Raw genomic sequence first — 23,556 nt, 5'->3', positions numbered from 1 at the left:
GCCATAAAACAAAAAAACACAATGGACAATTTTAATAAGCTCTGATATTCTCTTTTTCATTCCTGGTGCTCTAAACACATAATGAGGTCAAAGTAAAACTCTTAGCAGGTCATATTTCTGTGCCCTTTCACGCATAAGCTAGAATCAGCAACTTCTAAGCTATTCCACTAACACTTAAGGTGAAAAAAGATGCAGGAGGCCTGCTGAGGTAACGAAATAAAGGCAGAGGAAACAAGCTGACTTGGAAAGACAGCGACTGAAGCTGTCTCTGCACAAAAGATTGTATCACAAAGTATTATATGGAAACCAAATAGCTTTTATTCTAAGCTATTTTTATGCCTGCTAATTACATTCTATGTATAATCTTTCTTTGACTTTTATCTTATTATTAAAAAAAACTACAGATAGTTTTACTCACAATTGAATCACAGTGCACAGACTTGAAATTACTTTGCTGACCTGAAACAGAAACTGTTCTTTCCTTTTAAAATCATAAACATGCTGCTGTCAAAGAAGTAGCCAGAAAAATTTACAGTAAAAACTAGTGTTCAGCATAAAAGAATCCTCTAAATATCAACACCTTTAAAACGATAGCTACAAATCATCAAATGAAAAAGGGACAGATAAAATTCAATAGAAATAAAACCTTTTAAGCTCAAAACCAACCTTGTATCAGTAACTGCTGGAATACTGAGCCAATGCATGTCAGTCACACAAGTGGAAACCATTGCACTCCTATTCATACTCAAACACTGATTTCATAAGAATTATAGTGTGTTCACTATACTTGTTTATAAGAAGAAATCAAATGGAAATTAATGCCAGTGTCTGAAAAGTTCAAGCAATTTCAGAAGAAACTGCTGTGAGAAATCACACCTGAGCATAAATGTTTTCCCACTGCAAGTGTATCTTATTTAACAAATTTCAGTCTTACCTTAACTTTAAGCACAGAAGAAAACATTCTGGCATCTTCAGACACTCCTCCAATGTACGTTTTTTTGGTAAAGACAGGCACGTGGTCATTTTCATCCTTTACTTCAATAACTACCTTGGCTGTATTACCTAAAAGAGGGAATGAAAAACATACATTGAACGTTTTGCAGTATATCTTTCAACACTTACTGGAGTTCATACATTTACAGACCAAGCAGATCATGTATAATAGTGCATGGGTAATAGCATAAAAAATAAACACATTAGAAATAATAGCACATTTGTTATTAAAAGTATGAACATGAAGGAAGTGATTTCATGCATTTTTTTAAAATCTACCTTTATTGTTTCTGCATTTGTCATTTTTTTCTGAATGATTCTCAGTTTGACTTGGGAGGTGAAATATGTACCTTTATAGAAAACGACTCCCATAATCTGCACACCCGCACTTTGATATTAGGGCTATCTGAATTTGCCTGCAAGCAAAAAGCTGCCATGGCTTTCTTTAGAAAGCAAGCTATTTGGGGAAAATAAATAGAAAAGCACTAGTAAAAATAACATACTTCTGTTACACAGATTCTGGTCACACTGAATTCTCACAAGAGTTATAAAGAGGTAATGAACAGGCGATGTATACTAGCAGCTATGTTGCAAACAGCAACTTGCTTTTTGCATTTCATGTGCAGCTTGCTTTAAATGTTTTAATTATTACCAATTCCCACGCAAATACTTAATGATTCTGCCATGGTGTCTGTAAACTCACAAATGGTCATACAATGGCGCTAGCTAAGCAGACTCAACACCTATTTTCCTGTGTTAACTGAACGCATGCCTAAGCCTGTCTTCATCACAAACCTGGCCTGGCCCATGGGAACTCAAGTAGTATTACTCCTCCCCTAGAGGTTCAACACATCTTCAAGCAAAATACTGCTGTTAATTTGTGTTTTATTAAACAGTTACTGATCCACCCCATTGAACAATAAACATCTCTCTCCTTCTGCAAGGAAAAAAACATTAGCAAAACCTATGGACCTAGTGCAAAAAAGATTCAACTGTGCAGTAATCTATACCAACATCTGTTTGACTCTTTCCAAATTGTATAAACCAGAAAAATTGCTGGAAATGATGATATCCAGTTCATTAAAACCACATTTTCAAGTGATAAATTGCCTCATTTCAGAGTTGGTTTTCCCAACTCGTTTCAGTGCCAGGGTAATTTAAATGTTGCACAGGTGCCATGCTGATCTGAGTTAGCTTCAAAACCCAGTCTCATTTAGGAAGAGCTTAGTAGCTGCATCTTCATGGGACAAAAAAATTAAACCACAGACTATTTCTTAGCTTGCCAAAGTCGCCAAAGATGTTCTGTCAGTCTGATGGTCCAAGTGATGGGAAAAAAAGGAGGACTTCATAAATGTAACTGAAATCTAAGAAAAACATTTAAAATGCCATCTAATGCATTAGTACAGAGAAAAGAAAAAAGAGAAAGGAACGAAAAAAAGGAAATGATGCTTCTTCAGAGGAATAATCAATTATTCACCTTCCACACTGATCTGTGCAGATATGTTAAACAACTTGTAGGTGCTGTTACTTCATGGGAAAATGACTTCATGATAAGCTCTCTTTTTACAGACATGAAAAAAAAGGCCATAACCCAACATCTGAATGTCTGTAATGTGGACATAATGGTCTATTTATAATCATCTCTAGTTTGCTTATGTTCATTTTAATAAAACACTTATTACCTTGACTATGTTATTAATTACAGCAAAGAAAAATTTCAAAGAGGTATTGTGAGGTCCTATGAATAGTCAGATCTCTCTTTTGTTAAATCAGGTCCTTAATGTTTCTGGCTGCAATACTAAGTTACAGTTAGAAACTGCAGTCCTGTTGAGAAAAATTAGATTCCCAGGCAGGCTTTTTCACTGCAGCTACACCCTTTAGGGAAGAAGGCAATTGAAGCAGGATTACAGGCAATGTGTGTAAGTGACCTTGCCCTGCTGAGCTAATATACCGTTACATCAATGGCTGGCACCAGGTTACTGCTGTAGGGAAGATCCTAATTCTATCACATTCAGTGCTGGTAGGACTAGGCATTTGCTAATGTGCGCTAGCTCTCCTAATGCAAATTAAACATCTTTTGCATAGTGCTCACTGTTTTCATCATTTCAGGCCAGTTTTGGTGAGGTGGCTTAGCCTCGTGCAAAGTTTGCTTTGCAGTTTGCTCAAAAACATTTGTTTAATTTGCTGGTAGTTCTTTGAGCTGCCAAAACACTGATTTGTTTACCAATGGTTGAATGCTTTGAAAATGAGAGATGAAAGTTATTGCGTTAAGCACAAAGCACATTAAATATCCTGCATATATACAGAGTAACATTAGCATCGTTAACATTAAATTAAACATATACCTTCATTTTATCTTGCTGCCTGAATTTTATACACCGCTTATATTTCATTCATTCTGGCAGATGGAGGGGAACGTGGCATCTGTGAGCTCCTCCCTACTGCGTGCTTTTTATCTGATTCCAACCTGCAGCTGGCTGTAGTGAACGACAGTTCAGTTACAGAGGTTGCCTTATTCTCACATCAGGTAAGCCCAGAAGAAGTGCACATTAAAATCCCTCATCAGAAACTCTGCCAGACGTGTGAAGGTTGTGTCAGACCCTTCACCATGGGGATTTCCCAAACCACTCTGCCTGATTCAGTCAGATATCCCCTGTACACGGGGCTCTGGTGCCCAGAGACACAGGGTATGGTGCTCCTACATCCACCCCCCTGCACCTCCAGTGCCCTGCCTGATTGAAAACAGCACCCAAACTGAGCATGTTCTTACAGAGTCTGCTTTAGGCTCTGGCATTAGACTCTTTTTTTTCCCCTTCATTTTCCAAATTTGTTAATACTTGTTCTAAATATTGTTTGTGTGTGGCTCTAGACCTCTTTTCTGGCACCTGAAGGGAGGCCACAGCATCCACTAGATAACGTGCACTACTGGTTACTGATACTTTCACAGGTGGGTCAGTGAACACCAAAGGACACCAATGCTTAGACTCACCTTCCAGAAGGGAAATTTTGGTATCCCAATTTATGTAAAACCTTCCTTCTTTGGTATTCTAGATCTGGAATTCAGCTCCACTTACATTATTTTTCATGGATTCCAGGAGTTGAAACCAGAATTTACTCCTCCATGGTACTTCTTGTGAGATTTCATGCAGTTGAAGTGTAATTCTTATTACTATGACAGCTACTGAAACAGCTGGCCAGGTGAAAGAAGAAAACGCATCTTTCCCTGGACAAAGCTGGACAAAGCACCACAGGACTGCCAAGGTGGCCAAAAAGAGGTGAGAACAAAATGGACTGAGTACTGTAAGTGCCTGCCTTCAGCTGTAAGGGAAGTGCTTCTCTGTGCACAAAGTATGCAGATAATATTTGATAAGCAGTTTCTTTAGTTCAACTGCACATTTTTATTGCTAAGACACATTTATTACCTGGATTTTTCATACCAATTAGTTCAACAGTCATGAAGGCCAAGTCAACCTCCCAGACAATACACTGTAAAGGACGTTTCTGCACCACAATCTCCTGCAAGGCCTCCTGTGTCCTATTTGCCTCCTCCCTTCAAGACCCCTCTCAAGATGAGCTGCAGTGCACAGATAATACAGAACTGCATCTGCTTTGTAAGACATCTTCGGCTTACAAGAACCAAGCACTGTTCCAGCTAAATAATCACTCCCAAAACTAGAAGATGAAGCATTTGGTTCTTTCAGCTTCTGTGATTTGATTTAGGAGAGTGAAAACATTCTGAAAGCCGCTCTAAAGGAAACCTGAGGATCCTCTAAACCTAGTAGAATATGACTGACTAACACAGAAAAAAACCCCAAACAACAAAACCTCCAGGCACCTGGTCAGAAATAGTATGTACTAGCATTCCTAGACATTCTTCCCAAACATACTTGTAAACTCTTTTCAGTATCACTGCTTATTTAAGTAGTGCTAATAACGTGCATGATTCATGTGAGTCCATAGTTTCTTGTCAGACTGCAGCAATTAAATTGAACTTTAATGAACTTAATCTGCAATGCTTTTTGAACACTGGGACAGTTGAGTGTTACCAGATTTGTTTTACATTATGTTTTCACCAATGATACTGCACTCGTCTTATACAATATGCCAAACCAGCCATTGATACAGCTGTTTCTCATGCATCATTTTAACATAAAAAACCTGCAGCTAGCTTAAGCAGTGACTGTTCTGCAGTAGGTAATAGCAGATTATTCTCTATTAAAAGTTCATTTTAATCAAACTGGGAATAAGAACATAATTTGTCAGGGTTCAACAGCACTTAGCTTTTACTACTGCCTTACACGTCTGTTGAACAGACTTTGCACTTTGGCAGGTAAACTGAACTGCAGCTGCGCTCAATCTCGCCTCACTAAATTTGGCAGAACCAAATAGGAATCAGCACTGAATATATTTCAGTGGCATTTTGATCTAAATCAGCATATGCCCATAAAGCCTGAAGAAGCTCATCATATGCTGTAGCTGATCAAGAACAGTGTAAAAAGAAGCTCTGATGAGATGTCAACAGCAATGAATTTGGAACAGCACTGATCAAAGGTCTGATTGTAAGAAATATAAAACATCTTTTTCTACCAAATAATTAATTGAAAAGGAACTGAAAAGATTTTATGCAGTCTCTCTAAAATACATTGCTTTGTTGCTCAGAGAAATTTGAAGTTTGTCCCAGTGGTTTTCAGGGAAACTACCCCAGAGCTGTGTGCCAGAGGAGGCAGATCACAGCTCTCAGGGCTCTGCAGCATACTTTGTCCATCTGTCATGTCTCCTGGATTCAGGGACTGGCGTGGCAGCCAGCTTATAAAACAGCATCAGCACAAACTTTTGCAACATGTTTGACACTAAATATGTAAGGCTACTTGAAATGTCAATAATACAGGGTTACAGAATTCATTTTCATACTTAAGTAAAACTATCATTCCCAATTAGTATGGAGCAGTCACAGAATTTTGATTGCAAAACTGGTCTTATCCCTTTTCGCTTTATGATTCCAGAATGTTTATGTTGTGATTAGAAAACCAAAAACATGACATTTGCTATTCATTTTCCCTCCAATGCCTACAGCAAAGCCCTGCTTCACACTTGTGGTTACAGTAGCAATTGAGCAACAGAAACGACCCTCCTTGGGACAGCGCCTCTGCAGACCTCTGGGGAATTAGTATGCACCACTTTTTGCTTGGGGCTGTGCCAAAGGCAAAAGAGAGTTCTAAATGAACGAATAAAACATGTAAATAATAAATTGAAGGGTGATTTTTTGCTTAAAAATATTTTGATATCAAAATAAAAAACATCATTACCAAGATCACATGTTCAGAGCTGGCAGTGAATGTAATATTTAGCACACCTGATTGAAGTGAAAACACACAGAAGTGTATTCCCTCCTCAGCTGGTCTGATGTTCTTGAGATACGTTACCTCCTGCTTCTTGAATTCTAAGTAGATTTTTAACAAAAAATTGTGCTACTCTAAATTCCACAGCACCCATGACAGTTTGGATGGGTATCATGTTTTAGTTCTCCCCTGTAGCAGGCTGGATGCAAACACGAAGATGGCACTTGCCACTTTTAAAAAATAAATTTGCTTATCAAGCCAGTGCAAACACAACTGTAAAAAAATAACAAATTCATTATTTGCAGTGCTTTACTTTTAATTTCCTTTCAAAAGACAGTAAACCAACAATATGGTTCTGTCATTACTCCTGCATCTCTAGGAATGTGAAATATGTGCTTGTTGCTCTTCCTTTTGTTACTCTTTAATTAGAGCCAATCAAATCAGCAAAAGTGTAAGCAAACATGAAAAAGAGGATGTGGGAGAGATGACAGTGGGACTCCAAGCAATGCCAGAAGTTTCCTAATGAAGAAGTAGGTGACAAGATTGGGGATGTCAGGGAGAGTTCCATTGCATTTACAAGTCTATGACAGAAGAAATCCTCCTTTTCACGAAAACATGACTTACTTGGGAGGAAGAGGCATCTCACAGTCAGCCTTAGCTAAGACAATCAAAACAAGACAAAATCTACAGCAGAGCAACCTGCAGTCAAAAATACTCCCTCTGGCCTCCCTCTCAACAACTGATTGAGCAAGAAGCTGTTAACACAAGTAGCTTCTAATGAAGACAAACCTTTCATGCAGCACTGTGCCAACTGGTAACACTTTTGCCTGTAAGGTTTAACTTTTAAACAATCTGTTTGCATCCATGCCTGTTTGCAGACACTGGAACAGCCCAGACACTACCTGGCTTAGCAGCCACAGAGGACGGGTGAAGCTATGCACAGATAGAAACGATAAGAGAGCAAATGACGACTGCTGTCAGCAGCAGTTCAGTGAGCAAGAGTGAGGGAGCAGGCTGAGACACTTGTATGTACAGAGATGGTGAATGAAAAGATGTGCTTCTCTCAGATGCTGGGAACTGTGAACACTGGAAAACATGAGACTGAATCCTCCACTTCTGTACTCGGACGAATGTGGGTGGCCCTGTCTGTGGTGTTCAAAAGCTAACATATTCTGGCTGTCTTGTAAATGTACCCTTCTCTTCAGATCAAAGTGGGAAGCCTTGGTGTCTCATACCACAGTGGGTGTTTCATCTGTGGCACAGGAACCAGATGCCCACTAATGCTTTCATTCCTATGACTGGGACCACGTGCAGTTCAGTGGTAGAACCCTCTCTTCACCCCTGCTTGTCTATACCCCTGCACTGCTCTTCCTTACTGTGTTCAGGAAGCACTTTCTCTTTGCTGCTTTGCTGACTGTGGTTTCCCACAAATCCCTCTGCTTCGTCCTGTCCCTTTCTTCCTTGCCACAACAAGGTTATAGCTCTGACCACATTTCCCTGGGTTTCAAACTGCAGGACCATGAGATGCAGATAAAAAATCTGTGAACTGCTGACAGTGCTCAAATGAAGTAAAAGATGATGCTTCCTCTGTTCTTGTTCAAGAAGTACTTCTGGTTTAGTAAATGATTAGTTGTACTGATACATTCCCTTCAGCTCACTAATTCACAACTCTTTCTGTGGGGAAGGAGCTGCTTGCTCTGTGGTAGATTACAAAGCAGTATCTCCCAACTGCAGAACACATCCTGTCACACGCGGTTCTGTGATGGTCCCCTTATATATAGGTGTTCCATTTATTCATCTTATCCATTAAGGGACAACTGAAAGCTTCTATTTGGAAGCCAGTAATCACAATTCTAATTTGACCTATAGTACACCACTGCACTATGGTCTATTGTGATAGACAATCCAATAAGCAAAGAGCAAACAGAAGAAACTCCAGGCTGCTAAATTGAACTGAATTGGAGGAGCCCATAAATACTGAAGGTCTTTCAGGGATCCTCAGCTGCTGATCCTCAAGCCAGAATTCCAACCTTTTAAATTCACTGTCATTGGAAAACCTAACTCTTCTTCCATTCAAATGAACTAAAAATGCACTGTAATTTCATATTATAAAGTTTCAGTTAAAGTAACTTATTTAATTTGATTCTACTGAAAGCAAGAGTGTGATTTTGCATGATTTAGCATCATATATTAAAACCCCTATTTAAGTCACCAGTTTTATGTTCTTATACTCCAAAAGACGTCTAAATTTACTTTCTCTCCTCATTTATTTATTCAGTTATTACTATGCTATCAGTTGGCACTATCACTGAATGACAAGCTTAGTTACACTTAATGTTGTATCATCCGCTTTTCCACTGCACAGATGAAAACTCAAACTCCTGCTTCTATATAATTATCTTCTATAATACCACACAGTTAAAAACAATTTGTACCTAGCTTTTGAGTTTTGTAAAATTCAGCACTGCTTTTTGGCTGAGCAGTTCATCAGTGCTGTGTTATCTAGCTCCAGAAGGGCTCATCATTGCAGCTCCCAAGTAGGTCATCAATTCACTGCCAACATATTCCAGAATGGTTCACCGATTCAGCGGTATCCAACACTGGAACTGGCAGCAATTCATTGCCATTGAGTGTCAGAGTGGTGTATTAACTCAATGTCACATAATTCTAGAGAAGAGCATTCAAAGTCACCTATCACCAAAGCGGTTCATCATTTCAATGTCACCAAAGTCCACAGCGGTGCATTAATTCTGTCTCATCTCCTTCCACTGTAGTTCATCAATTCAGTGCCCTGAAACTCAGAAGTAGTATTTAACCTGATTAAAACTCATCAAGAAGGAAAAAGGTGCAAAGAAAATGGAAAGACATACATCATACAAACGTAGGAATCAAATCTAGAGGTCAAGGGATCTCCATTACAAATACAGAACTGATTTAGTCAGCCAGATACTTGTGAAGTATTTAAAAAAGATATATCTACCACATTCTTTAGTTATCCATCCAGCACAGTGCATATTCAAAATGTAATCCATGCTGTATAGTCATGGATATCCAAATACATACAGCAAGTGCATGTCTTCCTTTAAATTGGACCTAATTCAAACTCCGGTCATATCAAGAATCCCTGAACAAAACAATTAAACCATCACCTTTTAAAAAAATGCTGCCCAGTTGGGAGAACTGCTCTAGCACAGACTATGAGTTGGAAGAGGGATACAGAGGCCACTGCTTCCCTGATTGGAGGGGTCTGCCCAAAGACCTCTGCTGGAACCTGCTGACTCCCTCGTCTATTCATTCATGTCAGAGAAAGACTTGAAAAAAAGCTGTGTACTGCATGGAAGCTTTATTCCCTCACTGAATATGGCCTGGACGCATTTTACAGAATATAAGCTGAACTGGACTCCTCCCAGACATGAAGAAATGCAGCCAACTGGCACTAGCTGTCTCTTTCTCTCCCTTTCCAGATCTGTCATTGATGGTGGCTATAACAGTAATGTAAGATTCTGTGTGCTGTTAATACAATTAAATTTCTGACTACTGAATAATCTCTGTGTTACACCACACACACGCTCAATTATTTCTAAGGAAGAAATATCTATGACAAAATACAAAACTCTGCTGCTGCTTACGAGGGTAGTAATGGAAACCCTGATGAATGTACTTTAACTGCCATCTCCTTTAAAATGTCTCAGGCTATAATGTATCATGCAATTTTATGCATGTTCCCAAATACTTAAGTTCATTAAGTCTCATATCTTTCAAAATGTAAAAAAATCTGCAAGCAAATTTTCATAAAGTACCAATTTCAGTATTGCAAGCAAGTTCTACAGTAGAATCTTTACACAGAAGAAACAGACTTGCATCCTGTTCAAATTACTACCCTGAAAAATCTGAATTTTGAGCTTTATAATCTATACTCTATACTCTTAAGCATATGCACCAAACTGGCAATGAAATAAACTAGAGCTGGGTTTCCTACTATTCATGGCTATTATTGTATCCGTCAGAACAATAATTCAAAGACCAATTATAGAAAAAGGACAGCAAAATGAGCCCAGTTAGTTAAGGGTGGCCCTTCCTTTGTGACTCTCAGACTATCAACAGTGTGGATCACAACCTGCAGTGTGGGAAAGACTCTGTCATGGAACAATTTTATCACTTTTGACAATAATGGGCTGGCACTCTGGCTCTCTGCCTGCCAATATGTCAGCCAAAGAGTCCAGTGAGTAGCAAAAGCAAAAAACCCGACAGCTCACTTCTCCCTGCAGCAAAGGAGAAAAAGGGATCCCACTGTGCTCTGTGTCTGAATTCACCCAGTGCTCCCCGTGCCTGGACACAAACACAATGAATTATCTCTTACTCAGGGCACGTGGAAAGATGAGAGCCTAACATTAGTGACAGATGAAAGACTGACAGAAGTTTGTTGCCCCTGGCTGGCCATGCAGACCTCCTAGGGAACAGATCAAAATAAAGTCTGTGGCAGCACAATTCCTAAAGCATCATACTGCCAGCAATGCTTTAAAAATGCATTTGAACTAAAATTGCTCATATTACTGGGGGCTTCCAAAAATTGTAAGAACGTTTTATTATGTACACACTTTGGTAAATGCCCAAACATCACTGATGTTCAGAACAGTCTAGTACTGGCATTTTGTTTGTATCTCCCCCTGCCTGTCTCCCTGGATTGAAAAGTAACTAAATACTGGTCATCTGCATAAAACTTAAGTCTGAGGTAACTCTGAACTCCATTTGTATTTCATAGTTTCAAAGTACGAATTTGATGTCCTTTTTTGAATAAATTATACACACACATCAATAAACAGCAGGTACCCATAGCCTGGCTTCCTGGGGATTCCTCAGCTCACACAAGAGTGAATGCAATGAGATGGTACAGCAGTATCTCTTGGACATTTATAAATGAAAGAGGCTAAAGTTTTCCCCTCAACCTGTTAGTTCATGGGGGTGGTTTTGGTCAGGATAAGCCTGCTTTTATCGAGTGCCAAAGATTTGCCCCATGATTAACACTGCTGGAAGTGGAAGGGAAAAAGAAGCTCCAGCCACTTGCAACAGATTTGACCCACAGCTCATACTGAAATAGCTGTGACTGCAGAACAATGAAATAAACTTACATTCAATGTGAAATGAAAGGAGGTCATATTTCATAGCCTTTAAACAAATATTCAGTTTCTCGCTTCCTTTTCTTAGTCCAGTCCACTGCCCTGGGCTTCTTTTCATTGTATCTATGATGCTCCTTAGCTACAGCAGGGAAAAACTGACACTCACAGAGACCAAAAATACAGAAAGAAAAAATTGATACAACAAGCACAGTCTGTGTAAAACATGTACCGAAATGCTTTTTGGTACAAGGTTTGGGTTTTTTTAACTAGGGCCCAACTGTGGCTTAAATAGGAAGTTGTATAGGAAGTGACAGGTCACTAAGTGAGCCAGATGTTTGAAAGCCAGATTTCCCAGACTTTTCTTTATAGGGAGGATGATAAAAATAATCAAAAGACCCTTCAAATTATTTTTATTAAAAAAAGAAAACTGTCTAAGGAAAAAGAAAACCCTCATTATGAGAGAGAGCTAAAGCAAAACACTTTGTAAATAAACTCCTTCCTGCCTAGAGATGCTGCAAAAGAACCTTCTTGTCTTTGTCACAGCAGGTCCTTGCCTTCAGTTTGTTCTCAGTCAGGGCTGCAATAAACTCCACACAGATGCCAAAGGAGTCTTTTTCTTCCTGTCACCCGTGCTGTGTATCTGTTTCCCATTCCTCTTGGTAGTGTCCCAGCATTTGCTGCAATGTTACCAGCCCAGCAGGGAGGAAGTCTGTATTTGGGCTAATGTTTATGAAAAAGTAACTGTGACATTCCATCACAAAAAGCCCTAATTACGCTGAAAACATTCAATTTGTGCCATCCACTCTGTTTATATATAAACATGACTGTATCTGTGAGACCTACAACTGTGTAACATTGACGTGATTTGTGAGTGCTTAGCTCAAGACTGATCAGCTTCGTGTATAGAAGGCAAGCATAGAGATCCAGAAATGCATTCTCTGCTGCTCACATCCATTATCACTGTTGTATTTTTGATAACAAAACAAGGTCACTAGCTAGAGTGCAGTTATCAAAATCCTCAAAAAAAAAAAATTCATATGTATATTAAAAAAAAAAAATTAAACCAAAGGATTTTTAAACTTACTTTTGGAAGGGACACGCAGATTCGATCGTACCACTTGTAAGGAGTCTGCTTGAACTCGAAGCTCGTAACTTGTCACACTTTCATAATCCAGAGACTTTTTAAGTGAGATCACGCCTGTTCTGTTATTAATAGCAAACACATCTGAAATCCACCAAAAACAGAAGTAACTTTCTAAGATGCATAAACAATTTTTTAATGCCTCAGTGCTGCTGGTCTGGTGATGACACTGGTCTCCTACATGGTCTTCAGAAAGTCATTCCCACCCCTCCCTCAGGCCTCTAAAAGCCCACATAACTCCTCTTTGAGGCTACCTTCAAAGGAGCACAGCAGCTGAATCTGGCCTGGTGCTGGAATAACCAACCTGCGGACACGCTGGGAAAAGCACACAAGATAAGCAGCCTACTCTCACAAAAAGGAGGATGGGAGGAGGAATTCTTCCACACCTCTCCAAATAATTTAGTGCAATTTTGTAGAGATTTCAAGGATCACAGAGAGTACTCCAGAAGGATGCAAATGCAGGAATGATGTTTTGTTAAAACATCAGGCTCTAATCAAATACTTGTGGCTACAGCATGGCAAAATCTATAATGCCTTAAAACAGATTTCTAAGCCAGAAGTACAAATACATCAAAGCGATTCATATTCTTGTTTCAGTATGTCATGAATTCACACCATGTGGCACCGATGTGAATTTTCATGTCAGTGAGAATGTCATTTACTTTAATTTTTATTGTAATTCTATTAACTAATCTGATCTTTAGCTGATCTCTAAAGGCTTGATAATGGAAGTCCCTCCTGTTTGTACAGATGCAGTGGGATTTCACCTTAGCAGTGTTATTTCTAATCACTGCTTCCTGAAGACTTCTGATGCACGCACTAGGCTCAGCATAACCACTAAGACCAAAATATTACTACTTACTCTCTTCATTTCCTGAAACAATTGAATATACAATTGTCTGGTTCAAGGCAGCTGCTGTAACAACTGTGACCACAGTTCCTTTTGGTGCACTTTCACTCACTGGTGGGGGTCTGCAGAATAGAACAAAAGTATTTGTTATGTTCCAGTTGCCTGAACAGCAGTTTACTGAAACTTATTCCTAAGGTTAGCAGTTTAATCCATCTATTAGGCTGTCAAAACGACAGGATCGGTTATTACAGAAAGATGTATTAAAAAGGCAAATGCTTAAGCTTCACCTCTGCAAGTGCAAAAACCAGGTAGAAGTCCAACTGTCAAGATGTGACAATATAAGGATATAATAGTTCTTTGATATGAGAAATGGAAAATCATGGAATAATGAGTAGAAAATAAGAGAAACACAAGAACCACCACAGACTGATAAATTGCAAGTAAAATTTAGAACATAACAGTTCTTTTATAACACCTCTACTAAGAAAACTCAGTAATCTATCAGAAACGCATGCATGTCATTCATGGTAAAAATAATTTAAATAACAAGCACTTTAAAGCCACCTCCACAGGAATTTCTGCCCTTCAGAAAGATCAAAAAATTTTCCTGCCAACCCATTTCAGTACTAAAAGCTTTTCAGGAAATCAACTGCAACCCAGATATACATACATACATATCTTTTAAGCATTCAGTAAATAGTTTCTGATTCACTGAGCACTGATTTGTGTAGAGAAAGAGAAAGAAAAAAGATTACACTACTAATACATCGGTATCTCACGTTCTGCATACCCTACCAAAACTGAAAACCGAGCATTTCATATTCAGCATAGTTTCATCATGTATAAATACTGAGTTTCCTCCTGAAACGCAGAAAAGAATTACTTCAGTCTTTCTCTTCTGTTGTTCAACTGCTATCTCCTCAGACAATGTGATGAGTAACATTTTGAGATGCTGTTTCCTCAAGGAAACTGTAACTACTTCAAAATGAACAGTCTGTGCTAATGTCTTTAAAACAGCAATATAAACAATTTCAACATGAAGTGAGACACTTGAGGTCATCTCAAATCAAATGGTTCCAGTTTTCATCACAGCACGTAAAGGCTGAATTAATGATTAAAACTATTCATGCCTGTGAACAAATAAATTTGAAAGGCAGTTTTCCCACTCATCCATAAATGCAGATGCATCTTTATTAAAACTAGCATTATCCAGATATTTTTAATTTTTAAAAAATTACACTCAAAAATACACAATAAAAGACAGATGAGGTTATGCTGAGATAGGCTCCTAAATAGGAGTAGACTTTAAGGAGTATTTCAGTTGCGCACTGACCTTTAACATTCTGGATATAACCTATACCTACTTTTGTTTCAGAGAATATTTTATGAATTCCCTCTTCCATCGTCCAGCTATTCTTCAAATACTCTACCCCATACCACATTTTCCCATTCTAAGGGCAGGAAGCTGGAATCCCAGGTTGCAGTCCTAACTATTGAACCCAAAACTTTGCCATTACACACCAAGAGACCAACGATCTGCCCTCAATCTCTGTCTTACAAACATTTTCTTTGGGATGAACGTTGGTGGTTCAAACATCCTAGAAAAAGTTCTAGATAATTACACTGAATATACATAATTAAGTTAAAAAACTTCAGCTGGTGAATTATTCATTATTGCTTAAAAAAAAAAAAAAAAAGAGAGAGAAAGAAAAAAGGAGAAAAGAAAAAAAAGAGAGACCTGGGTAACTTGGGTCATGATGCCTGTTACACAACCTCTTGCCCTGGAGATGATGGACTTGCCTTCGTGCTTTGTGGCTTTCTGCAGCAACTGCCTTCTGCCTACATGAACACTGGTAGAAGTTTACCTATACTTCTAACTCTTCCCTTGAGTTGCTATTCAGACTGCCTTCACCATGACCCTTGTTTCTCAGACTGCTCCCTTACTTTGCCTTAAGGGTTATACTTCTCTTGCTCTTCCCTTAATCCTTAAAGAGTTCTTGCTCTCAGCTTAATCCAATTAGGGCACTGGACTGCTGCTTGACTGCTGATGCTCCTGATTACACTACCTGTAATAAAGATGCCAAAGGCAAACCGTATCTGTGGCTCATAGGGCTAAGGTACATCCATTCTTCCTTCCCTCCTTGTAACATCTTCCATTGTTTTATTTACTTGTTTTGTTTTGCTTTCTGTGGAGGGCCCAGTTTGTCAAATTAAAACCCTGTATCTCACTTAACATGGTGAGGTATAGCAATTCATCTGAGCATCCCTAGTTCTGCCACTGTACAAATAACAGGGAGAAAATCCTGTTCCAAGCTGAGCCACACTGGGTCATGTAATAGTGACTGTACTGAAACACTGACCTGACTTTTCTGCAGAAAAAGATGATAAATTCACTTTTACTCACACACACATACACAAAGCAGATCACTCTGGCTCCCATTCTTCTCCCTCAAGTGTGCTATCAGCAGTAGAAATTATATTCATTATTGCTACCTGATTTATTAAGCTGCAAAACTAGTGCTATAAAAGCTTATTAATGTGCATTTTACAAATGCAAAGGTTAATCTTAGAGACAGGAAAAAAAGGCTGTAACATCTGAGAGCATTTCAAGCTGTAGCTATTTTGATGAGGTCAGAGATGCAGGCCACTGAGGAAAATAAAGAACCTTTTTATGATGCGTTATATATTATGTTGTTTTCTTTTTCTTCTGAAGGCATATAATTTGAACAAAAAAAACTCATGACTGTGTATACACAAACCCCACATTGCATCTGAAGCACACTTTCAGTATGTTATTTTAATGGAAATGGCCTTGTAACTTCCCCTCTGACATAGCTGAATTCAGTGAGTTGACAAATCAATATCAATTAGCAAGTGCTGTTGTGTTTGCTATGAGAGCCTATAGAGGGAGCGGACAGAAAACCACCACAGTAATTGCATTGATTTCATTTCCCTGATTTAACTAAGGTGATCAGGTTCAACAGAGGTAATGCTTCAGCTGAATTAAAACATACAGTTGGTCTCTTAAGAACATTTGCTGAACCGTAGAGAAGTGAAGCGGCAAAAGACAATGGTATGCAGCTGACAATATACTGTTCTTTATCTTCTACTACAAGGTCTATTAAGCTTTCTTTGGGGAAAAGTTCATTATTTTCCAATTTTTGAATGAGTAAGATGTACAACAGTGCCTTTTTTCTTTCTTTCTTTTTTTTTTTTTTTTTTAAGTGGTAGACATATAATTTGAAGCCATTTTAGGGGACAGACGAGGGCATTTTTTATGCAATAATTTTGCTTTACTGGGTAATAAAGGCCAGTTATTTTTGTGAGAAAACACGACACTAGCAAAGAAGTGCAATCCAGTCCAAGCCACTCAACAAAGGCTTAGAAAACCGACAGCACAGTGAAAAGGAAGGGTACTGCTGTGACTTCAACACACAATCAGGATTCAGAGCATCTGGAGGTGTTTCTGTTTGATGATGTTTGCAATACCTTATTGATACACTCATTACCCTGCCAGCCACAGGCTCTGACTGTACCTGACAGTATGTTTCTATCACTCTCACCTGCATGGGACTAGCACAGCATTGCCTTACTGTCCAGTGCTGACTTATCTGAAATATTTTAAATGAAATGTTTACTTCCAGAGCTTTTGAACAAAACACCTTCTCAAATATGTGATTTCAAATATATGTCTCCAATACTTACATGCATGGGTATCCATATACATACAGTCACTGAATGTAAGAAGGGCCCGTGCATTAACATGATAATCCACTTGCACCTCATAAATCTCGGGGTGAAATGGGATTAACAGCAATTAACACACACTTAAGCCACCTCAGTTGCAACTCAGTCTTATCCACAATCTTAATCTTTCCTCCTGAACACTTTCCTTTGCACAAACATCTTTTGACCATGAAAAAATAAATGTATTTCTATACCAATATTGCGTTCATTCACAAGGTATTTTTTTGTAACGGTCACAGCCATGTGCAATTTAGGTCAGTTGATCTTCACTTTAATGTTTTCACAGAAATATTAAATGGTATCTTGTCAGCATCCAGGATGGGATGGATACCAGGAGGGGCCCCCACTCCTGCAGTGCAACAAAGACACTGTAGGATGCCTGGACTCGGCGTGAAGCCTCCCAACCTGCCCAAACCCTTTCTGACAAGCTGTGATGGTAAAAGAGGGCATGAAGGCAGCAAAGTGTAAAAAAGGAGCAGCCTCAATCACTTTGTGCCATGCTGAGATAAGATTGCTATCCAATGGCCTCGGATTTGGGAAGGACAAAGTAATTTAAAATTGACAAAATAGATGTTCAATAATATGTCTTCTGTCCCACTCTTCTGATTTAGTTACCCTGAACAAGTTTTAGATTTGCCTGTATTTCTTTGTGGCCTCTACTGCATTGCTCACTGCTTCAGAATGAAACCATACCACAAAATGTGTTTGCTTCTCAAAAAACCCAGAAATCAACCCCAAACTAAAAGAATAACAGGACTGAAATAAAGTCATTATTTATACACAACAACACTGAAAAAGGGTACAAATTGTAAAAGGATATCTTTTAATTTGCTGTATCTCAATCAGTGGGGGAAATGGAGGCTGAACTCATACCACATACATTGCAGAGCATAACTATTTTTAACATCCAAAGTAAAATTTTAACTTTTCCTCTCTTCTTTTTTCCCCTCTGCTAAACATGTCAGACTCTCACCTATTTTTCAACTTGCCTGATATCAAATATGCTTTAAATTCACTGTGAAACTTTTATATCTTCAAAAACATGATTTTTTAAAAAATTTTAAACCAGCAAACCAAATAATAAATTGAAAACCTAGTTTAGTGCTGAAGTTTGATAGTGTGATGTATATTTACTCTGTATTAGACACTTCAGTCTACTCTATTTTGTGGATTATATTATTTAGTTCATGGAGGTCCAAAAATATACCTCAGAATTTAAATAGGGTTTTTTTGTTGCTCAATTATACTAGGATTCTTAGCTCAACTTGATTACAATGTCATTTGGACCTCTCCTGGTAAAATTGTCTGCCTACCTTCTCTCACATTACAGCTTCTGGAAGTGTTTTTGCCTTGGCTACTTTTAACTTTCTAGGGCATTTTACCTCAACTCATTCAATCTTCTATCTAAAACATATTTGTGAGCAGCAAACACATTCCTGCACAGACTCTTTTCATCTGACTCCTCATGGGAAGCGTTTCGTTTGTTTTTTTGTCTGTCTGATGCTTTGCATTACATAGAAGCTATGTAAGCCGTTAAAAAACCCTGAGCTTACGTATTTTTCTGGAGAAAAGTCAAGTGTAGACAGAGCACTAGAGAGTCTAAAATCAAGTGAGCTAACAGTGAAGTTATATGGAAACTAAGCTAGCTAATAAAAGCTCTATGAACAGAAACATGTAAATATTGGTCTGGCTATGCAGCTCAAATTTTTAGAATTGTGAAAAAAATGTACAGGTTTCTAACTTGTGTGCAGCAAACTAAGTTCTAACTTTGGTGCAGCAAAACAAAAGAAGAAACAAGAAAGCAAGAAGTAAACATCATGATGGTAGCTCTTTTAATCCTTTCAACAACACATTTAGACTATCTCAACTTCCTGTATTTGCTCAAAAGAAGGACCTAGCCATATTTTAGAGCAATAATTGATCAATTTCTTGAATTTTCAGTTTCCAGTAAGTGCAACTGTAACAATCTGAACAGTTTGTCAGAGGCAGTGCTTTTTTTTTTTTTTTCCTTTTTTTTTTTTCCTGGAAAATATTCTTAATTAGATGTATTTTTCAAGCAGTTTACCTTCAAAGTGTCCTGAAAAGGATCATGTATTCCTTACCGTACTTAGTATCTTCACCTGTCTCAATTCACAAATTGGTTCAAGGCATTCTGACCTTTTCATGGTATTTATCTCTGAAACAGACGACAGGGGAGTCTGGACATTGTTACAGTACACCCCTGTCACTACCCATTAGCTTTTAAACCAAATGTCAGATTTTGTTCCCATGCACTCTCTGTCATCAGGCGTAATGTGTTTGTGTTATCCTACCAATCTTCCTAAATTCCTAAGGACATGAAGACATGAAAATTTCTGTCAGGATTACTATAGAAGCAAAAAAAGGAAAAGAAAAAATTCCCATTAAGTACAATGTAGGGCACACTCACATGCCAGAACTGGACAGACAGTCACTGATAGGATCAGTTCTAAGACCACAGATAATGCTGTGGCTTTACGCTCCCATAACACACTGCCAAAAGCCAATAGGGTTTAATACTACAGTTGTATTATTTCTATGCCATATTCACATTCCCAGAATGACTTGGTTCTACATTTCATTAAACTGCAACATGGTGTTGAAAGCTCTGACCCTCGTCCTCACCAAGCACAGCAAGGCAGAATACCTGCACATACCTGGACCCTGTGCTTACCTCTTTTGGTACAACCAGGTAATATGCAACTAGATTAATTTCACCACAGTATTTCATTGAAAAAACAAATACATCAAGTTAGAATTTCTTTCTCATTTGATAAAAAGAAGTAAATGTTCTTAACAAATTTAACAAAAGCGCAAGGTAGCACTACTAAAACAAGGAAAACTGGGAAAAAACGGTGATCCTTCTACTACACTGTAATCGTCTGTTAACTCATTCACAATTTTTTCAATGGCAAACCACACTTCAGTATCTGCTGTATAAGTAAGTTAATTTCCTAACTTCTATAACTACATGCTGAAGTATGCTTTCTTATTTGCTTTACTACAAACCAACTAAGTACCAGAAGAATACCACCATAAAACATCAATTCCAAAGGCAAAATCACAGGTATCTGTGTGAACCTCCACATCTGGCATTGTTTAGTCTGGAGAGGAGACTCAGGAGACTCTACAGCTGCCTGACAGAGGCTGTAGGCAGGTGGGGGTCGGTCTCTTCTCCCAGATAACAAGCAACAGCACAAGAGGAAATGGCCTCAAGTTACACCAGGGCAGGTTTACATTGGATATTAGGAAAACATGTCTCCACTGGAAGGGTGGTGAAGCATTGGACCAGGCTGCTCAGGGAGCTGGTGGAATGGCCATCCCTGGAAGTATTTCAAAAACACACAGATGTGGTGCTTAGTGACATTGTTTAGCGATGGCCTTGGCAGTCCCGGATTAACAGTTGGACTTGATGATCTCAATGCTCTTTTCCAACCTGAATGATTCTATGATTCTGAATCTTCCTGAAGCCAAGCTGCTTCACTCACTGACATGTGAGGCAAATTAAAAATGCATGATGGAATCTATGCATCATTGCTTTAGCTTCCGTTTGAGGAAAACATTGGTTATTCCCCCCCACTTCAGAAATGCTGCTTCAAAAAATGCTGCCGGTAGTATTTCACTCTTTTTCACATCTTTCATTCATGGTATGTAACTGTAAATTCCATTATGGAAAATGTGAGAGCAGAAGTGGTAAGACTGGGACATCCTGGGAAAAGGATTACCCAAATGAATGCTCTAAATCTACCATCACTAAACAAAACGCTTTTAAGGGACAAAACTAAACCCCTGTGCACTCCTGTTAGGGGGAATGACCCCCCAACTGAGCACTGCTTAAAACAGCAGTGAGCTCTAATAGGAAGGAAAAAAAGAAAACTTAAGTAAACAGAGGCTTAAAGAAAACAGCTCACAAGCAGCCTGATGAAAAACCTACTGCATCTAAGGCAGAAGTTTATATCCTGGCACTTAGCACATTGTTTCATTTACAAAGAATCTTGATGCCCTGAATAATGCCATTTTACTTACAGGAAACAAGTTATGAATTCTCAAATTACTTCTCAAAGCAACATGTCAGAGACAAGTAAGTAAAACAGTAAGAAAATAGCTTTTGAAACCTCAGCTGCCTACAACGCAAAACTGTTCCTCTCCCCTCCAAATCCCTGGTGTATCTGGTTTGGATTTTTTGCCCCGTTCTACCCTTGGTTTGAACAAAGGGCATTCTCAGCTGTTGTCCTCATTGCTTTACAGAAATTTAACACTCCTGATTTTCTAAGACATGTATAGGTTAACCAGTTCCTGTCCCTGAAAGAACTCATTTCTCTTAATACTTTTATTTTTCTTTCACGCATCGTAAAGTTCAATGACTGAATTAGAAGGATACTCATGATAAAAAAAGCACAATTACTCCAACGAGGTCTCAAGACTTTCACAACACAGTGGATGCTGTTCTGTGCAACTTGTTGAAGTAGGCACCAAATTAGAGAGATTTCAGACATGAAATGATACTGCTACCCTCAATGCCGCTGTACAGGATTCCCCATTTCCTATTTCACAATGAGAATAACTTTGACTGAACAGCAGCAAACCAAAGAACTGGGAAAAGCCTCTTTTAAATAATACTTCCAATTGACTGCTGATATGCCTCCATAATTTTGTTTCATAAAATCATTTATTTATACGTAGCTATTTGCTTGGATGGTATCTGCCTCCAGCATTGGTGGATTTAATTAAGTGGAAAAGATTACATCATATATTCTACTGAGCGAGCAAGAGGTCCACATGTCAGAAAATCTCACTTTCTAACCTGAACACATTTCAATGTTGTTGCTGCTAGAGAAATAAATATCACACCACATTCACACCAAGTAATAGCCTCAAATTCACAGCTTCACATATTTCCTCATAAGTTGGAACCAAACTTCAGATTACCATACAACTGGACACACCTTTCCAAACAGGTTTGGGACCTATAATGCAATACTAACAGAAGCTAGAAGTTTCCAGTATTTTCCTTTTCCTGCTGTGAAATGGCTGAACACCTGCTTAATGTGCCCACAGGCAATAATTTGGAACCAATGATGCTGCTTTCAGTTAACATTTCATTTCCTGCTACAGAAGCACATTGCTGTTAGGAATGACCTTCTAGTTGCAGGGATGTGATATTTATTAATTAACAAAACAAGAAAAAGATCCCAAGTCCCTTTGAACTTTTACTTTTTTAAAATGAGAATGTCCTCATAAAGAAGACAGGCTTGCTAAAAAAAACCAACCTAATTCATCTGAGGTTCACTTCACATCTGGTCTTCACTGTTTCATAGCGCTACTAATTATGATCTGTTAACTAAGAAGTGAAAGTGCTGCCATTACTTGTTTGGAAGAAATGGAAACTTCTGGATCAATTACTTGCTCTGGGGTTCAATCAAGAGGTGATCTGGGTGGAGCTGCCAAAGCAAGAGAAATAACAGATTGGGAAAGAAGCACCCAAAACAGCTGATTTCATTCTCCCAAGCATGTGATTTATTGTCAGAGACATGACTGTTTTGGCTGTTTCACCAGCACTAAGCAGAATATCGAAGTCAGCATTAAACACCTTAATAAACTGTGGAAACGGCCACAGCCTGTTTTGGGTTGTGATGCAGAAAGTCTCACACTGTGTGCTGGCACCCCTTTCTTCATCACCTTGCTGTGCACAGCCCCCCCAGGCCCTTGCTCTCCAGGCTGACACTTCAGCTGGAGAGAGGCAGTGGAAGAAGCAGCTCAGGCCTTGTCTGTACACCGCTGACAACCGCACCACATGCTAGGCTTGGTGCCTGTGCCTCCCCCTCTGCCGCCAGTGTTTTGGAGAACCAGGAACATCTGACTGCCAACCGCCCCAGACAGATGCAGCAAGAAGAGCATCAGCAGCAGTGTCCTTCCCTGGCAGCAAAAGGTCAAGTTGGCTCAGAGTTGGACTAGCCATCTAGAAATAAATGTCTGTATGTTATAGGCCTTTGATTCTTTTTGATTTTTTCCTCTTCACACTTCGCATCTTTTACAGAACAAGCAAACAATGCTTGGTTTGGATAACACTTTATTTAGCAGGCATTGCTACTTTCAGCTCTCTCAAAGTTGTATTTAATATCCATGACAAGGACAGACAAAGATCCAAGTACAGAAGTATCCACATCGCTAACGCAGTTAAACTCTTTGGCATCAGAACAAAGATCCAGTCTAGGAGCACTGCGATAGCCTCCAGTACCAGCTGAAATGCAGTCAAGCGAGTTAGGCTTACATCTAAGGATGCACTAGAGAGACGTGTGGGAGCTGCAGTGTATTGGTGTCCCTAGAAGACGGTGACATGCAAGGAGCAGT

General features: G+C 38.9%; 1 protein-coding gene across 8 annotated transcripts in view; it reads right to left on the bottom strand.

Annotated features, from left to right (window-relative positions):
- The window catches only part of PCDH15 (protocadherin related 15), an 821,537-nt gene that overhangs the window by 67,035 nt on the left and 730,946 nt on the right, over positions 1–23,556 (bottom strand). For all 8 annotated transcript variants that reach the window (XM_055808474.1, XM_055808447.1, XM_055808438.1 and 5 more), the window contains 3 exons: positions 13,453–13,562; positions 12,534–12,674; positions 935–1,062 (listed from right to left, as the gene is read on the bottom strand). In XM_055808474.1, the coding sequence (XP_055664449.1) occupies positions 935–1,062; positions 12,534–12,674; positions 13,453–13,562 (379 nt within the window). The remainder of the gene's footprint in view (positions 1–934; positions 1,063–12,533; positions 12,675–13,452; positions 13,563–23,556) is intronic.

This window comes from Falco peregrinus, chromosome 1 (genome assembly GCF_023634155.1).
Source record: "Falco peregrinus isolate bFalPer1 chromosome 1, bFalPer1.pri, whole genome shotgun sequence".
NCBI classification, from domain to species: domain Eukaryota; kingdom Metazoa; phylum Chordata; class Aves; order Falconiformes; family Falconidae; genus Falco; species Falco peregrinus.
The sequence above is the reverse complement of the archived record's forward strand: the minus strand, read 5'-3'. Positions and strand labels throughout refer to the sequence as shown.